Genomic DNA, 4,557 nt, shown 5'->3' on the forward strand with positions numbered 1-4,557 from the left:
GAGGGTCTGGGTCCATCCCTGCCCTTGCATGCAACACACTGTGGGGAGACAACTTAGGAAAATGGTTGGTCTGTGGAATAAGAAGAAATAGTCAGGCCAGGAGAAGGATATACCAGGGCTTTTGGTTTGTCTTTCCCATTTTTTCTCATCCGGTGTGAAAGGATAGCCTGAGGCTGCTGATACAGCTCAGCTGGCAAATAGCGTGGAGCTTGGCTGCTAAGAAATGTGAAGGGGCTTGGAGGAGCTGGAGGGGGCTGCCAGGGAGGCTGGGGTCAGCTTGCACCTGTTGCTGTCTTCATGCATCTGGGACACTTCAGTGGAGCCTGCCTCAAAACAAGGCACAATATGGGCAGCGTGCACCACATGCACCTTGTTGCGGGGTTTCTTCCTCAGGAGGCAGCTGAAAACTTTTTTGAAGCCCTTGCGGAAATGCTTGGAGACCAGGGCATAGACAATGGGGTTTAAGCAGGAGTTGGCATAGGCCATGCAGTGGGAAAGCAGGCGGAAGGCATARGTGGCCTGGTTGAAGGGGAAGTCTCCATAGAGGTAGCGAAGGATGACCACGTGGTAGGGCAGCCAGCACAGGCAGAAAAGGATGGTTACAATGATGATCATCTTGGTTACCTTCCGCTTGGCCTTCTTGGACTCTGACACGTCCTCCAGAGGGTCCACTGCTGTCCACAGGTACTTGATGGTCCTGGTGTAGGAGAGGCTGATGACCATTACTGGGATGACATAGCCAAAGACAAATGTGCTGGTGTCCATGACCTTGCGCCTCCATTCCTCCCAGCCAGGCATGCAGATGTAGCTGGACTCCCACTCAATCAAATCGTAATAGCTTAGGTAGGGCCCAGCAAAGACCACGGAGAGGCCCCAGATCACAGCCATGGCTGCCACTGCATTGTAGGGAGTCCGCAGCTCCCGGGAGCGCAACGGATAGCGGATGGCCAGGTACCTGGAGGGGAGACCAAAGCAACCAGCACTGAGATTGCAGCCAGGCTTTGCCTGGCCACATAAACACCAGGGACTTAGGACTCCTGCTGCTCTGGAAAATGAGGGTTTCCTTCATTCTCATGAAGGTCCCTGAGCAATAACCCTCCATGTTATCTCACACTGTCTTTGAGACACAGTCATGGTAACCATTTTTTTCTCTTTCAAGACATGTTGCATCTCTCCTCAAGCCCAGACTGATGGACTCCTCCATATATGRCAGGGTGGGTTATGATCCGAAGCCAGGGCCAGAAAGATGGGGCCATGGAGACCATGCAGACCACTGCTGCTGGGGCTACAGCCCCACTTATCCAACAGTAAAAGGTCTGAACTGAGGCGTTAAGTCCTGGAGAAGCCTTACTGGGTGATGGGCACAGTGCAGACTCCTTCCCCAGCCTTCCCCAGCTTTCAGATCAGACTGGCATAGAGGGGATTAGCTCATGGCAGCTGGGACAGTCCCTCTCCTTCTGGCACTGTCTGGTTTCTCAGACCAGCTCACAGCAGCCTATCATCTGCTCTCCTCCAGCAATAGCGGTAAAAAATGGTGTTTTGGCCAGCTTGGCTCCCACACCTCCAGGCAACACCGTGGGGCAAAGCGCAGAACCGCTCTCATGTTCCACTCTGTTACACCATCAGGCAGGAGAAGTGACAGGCAGCAGATGTGAATTCCTGTGTTTGCCCTGACATTCCTGCAGGAGCTGCACAGTGGATGACAGCAAGGAGAGAAGAAGGTTTGGTGCTTGTGGGCAGGGCATGAAGAGGAGCTGTCAGCACAGACAGGAGTCTGTCTCTGCTGCAGCCGCAGCCTGCCACTATCTGCAGAATAATGCTGATTTTTTGCACTGTAAGACATGCAAGGCAGGCAGATAAGACAGGCAGTTGGTGTAAAGGGTCACRCGTGTGACAAAACCCTGTTGTTTGCCTTTCATCCTGACAGCTCCCAGAGGCTCTGTGAGAACCATTTCACATTGAGGCRAAATGCGGCCACCTCTTGGGTGCAGCACTGCAGTACAGCATACAGGTGCCACCAGAAAGGAAAAGCACCCAAGCACTAATGCTGTGCCAAGATGCCCTTTGGCAGGGAGGGATGCTTTTGAGATAGTGCTCCCAGTTCTGAGCTGGATGGAGATGCAGACTGCTCATGCCACCTGGGTGCAGGAAAGCAAGAGGCTTACACGTTGGCCTAGAAGTCATTCATCTCACGGAGTCTTGAGTAGCAGTCTGAGCCTTCTGCTTGATCATCAGTCTGCCAGAGCTTGCCTCCAGACTGACTGAGGAGTGACCAGTATGATGAAGGAGCAGACAAGGTGGCAGGGGCAGGGATGCGAGCTTTCAGGGASCGTGGGAAATCTGAGGTCATTCTTGTGATGAGAGCCAGGCTGTGTTCCCGCCAGTCTGAAAAGATTGGGAGATTTGGGGGACTCACCCCTCCCTCCCCCAGGGTGCTAGCCTCTCAGGGTGGGTGAACTGCTGGAGTATCACACTGATGTTTGATAACAGGTGCCTGGTTTTGCAGATGGCACCTGGGAGCAGGACAAAGTGGAAAGGTGCTGGGAGAAGAGCACCACACTTCCTTTGGGGAGATTTAAACCAACTCAGACTTCCCTCCCCCCTTACTGGGACTGGAGAACACTGGCACTGAAGCTTCCCTCTGCCTGGAGGGACTGGCAGCACCATGCACCACCTCATCACAGAAGGCTCTTTGGMCCTATCTTGTCTTGGTACCCTTGGAAGCTAGCACAGCCAGCAAGATAGGCCAGGACATTTCCCATGTATGGTAGGTAAGGCTGGGCATTTACCCCAGTGCAGATCTCTCCCTTGTCCTGCACCATTACTACAGGAGCAGGGAGGCTGACACGTTAGTGTGATGCCAACAGAACAAGGTAGAGCCCTCAGGAATGATTTAGATGGCACTGATTGTACCTTGGGACCAGGGTGGACAGTGTGATCTCCCAAGGGTCTGTCCCTGCAAATTTAGTGGCCAAGTTTTTGACTATGAGGCTGCCTGAACCTAGTTTTGGGGCCAGCATGTGGTGTAAGCGAAGGCACATGCTAGTCAAGTCTGAACCTGAAGCAGGACTGCAGTGAAGACAGTCTAAATTCTACCAGCAAAGCGTGGCTGGCCCAAACCTTTCAGAAATGTGTTTCCTTGCTGCGTATTCCTATGACTGGAATCAGGGTCACTGCTTAACTTATGGCAGGGCTGGGCTCKGTCCCCATGACCACACTAAGGCAAAAACTGCTCATGGAAATGCCAGTTGCTGCTCAGCCTTCGGGGTGGATGCTGTTCTGCACAGGGTACCRAGGAGAGCTGGGGCCTGGACAGGGACTGTTAGAGGACAGGTTTTGTGCTGGGCCAGCAGCCCCAGAAGTACAAGAGCTTTGCTTGCTGCAGGACTGAAATTTCTTTGGGATATTTATGTGGCTTCTCTTACAGTACTATCTGTTTGCGTTGCTGCCATCACATGATGATTCTCCACAATGATGGCTTGAGGATAACTGTTATCCTCTCTGTGCCATCTTTGATAYAGAGCTAGGTGACTCCCAGCTGGAGTCTGTGGCACAGTGAGGACCTAAAGTCAGATCTCAAGCACCCTTACCACCAGGAAGGTCTCCCCTGTGGAAAATGCAAGCAGGATCAGCATGTGCTTTGCACTCAGGAGAGCTGGAAGTGCTGCCCTGGGGTTGTTAGAGGGCTGGAGACACGACTGGTCTCTAAATTGCCTTTGGCTTGGACCACACTATTGGGCTTTGAACCATCTGCCTAATAGTGATGGACCACCATTCTCCCATGTTCTCCCTCCAACCAGGTCCTCAGACTAAATGTCTGGAGAACCATTCCCTCTATCCCAGCCTCAAGGTGTCTTTAGACTGTTACCTGTCCACTGAGACGGCAGCTAGTGTGAAGCTGCTGGCATACATGGTGAGGTAGATGAAGAAGTGGACAGCCTTGCAGATGAAGGAGCCAAAGACCCAGCCCTCAAGGGAGTAGATGGTGGCCTGGAAGGGCACACAGAAGACAATGAAGAAGAAGTCAGCCAGGCTGAGGTTGAGGATGAAGAGATTGGTAGTGTTGTGGCCCATCTGCCCATTGCGCAGTAGCACTGCTAGCACCAGGCWATTGCCCACTGTGCCCAGGAGGAAGATGAGGGAGAAGACCACAGGGACGATGATGCTGGCAGGGCTGAACTGGTAACTGTTGGAGGAGTTCCAGTATCCAGCCAAGCTGGCGAAGTCCTCATGCTCTGTCATTCTGCGTTGTGGCTGTGGTGAAGTGTTGGAGCCTGGAGCAATACAGACAAACTGCTCAGCCTATTAGACTGGCTGATGTGCTCATGAGCTGACTGCAGACAGCTGGAGCCCTGCTCTCAGCTCTGTGACCCACGTGCTTTTCAGTGAGTTCCTTCCAACGYTGCTGGCCTGCAAGACACATAGTATAGGGTTATCTTGGGGGTTACAGATGCCCTCCTCCCCTCTTCTGGCTGTGGAATGAATCTACAGCCTGGACCTAGGTGCCTTCTTAGATGGATAATGCTGGAAGTTGAAGTTTGGGGGAGRGGAGAGGCT

General features: G+C 52.9%; 1 protein-coding gene across 1 annotated transcript; it reads right to left on the reverse strand.

The window, feature by feature from the left end:
- Positions 1-216: 216 nt before the first annotated feature.
- Positions 217-4,281, reverse strand: LOC146589786 (galanin receptor 2b-like). Its single transcript, XM_085315657.1, has 2 exons — positions 3,869-4,281; positions 217-955 (listed from the first exon to the last, which is right to left on the reverse strand). Exons 1-2 carry the CDS (start codon positions 4,240-4,242, stop codon positions 217-219), a joined length of 1,113 nt encoding a protein of 370 aa, XP_085171783.1. The 5' UTR covers positions 4,243-4,281.
- Positions 4,282-4,557: the final 276 nt, after the last annotated feature.

Source organism: Rhea americana, unplaced genomic scaffold, assembly GCF_003343005.1.
Source record: "Rhea americana isolate MKP2758 unplaced genomic scaffold, rheAme1 scaffold_433, whole genome shotgun sequence".
Taxonomy (NCBI): domain Eukaryota; kingdom Metazoa; phylum Chordata; class Aves; order Rheiformes; family Rheidae; genus Rhea; species Rhea americana.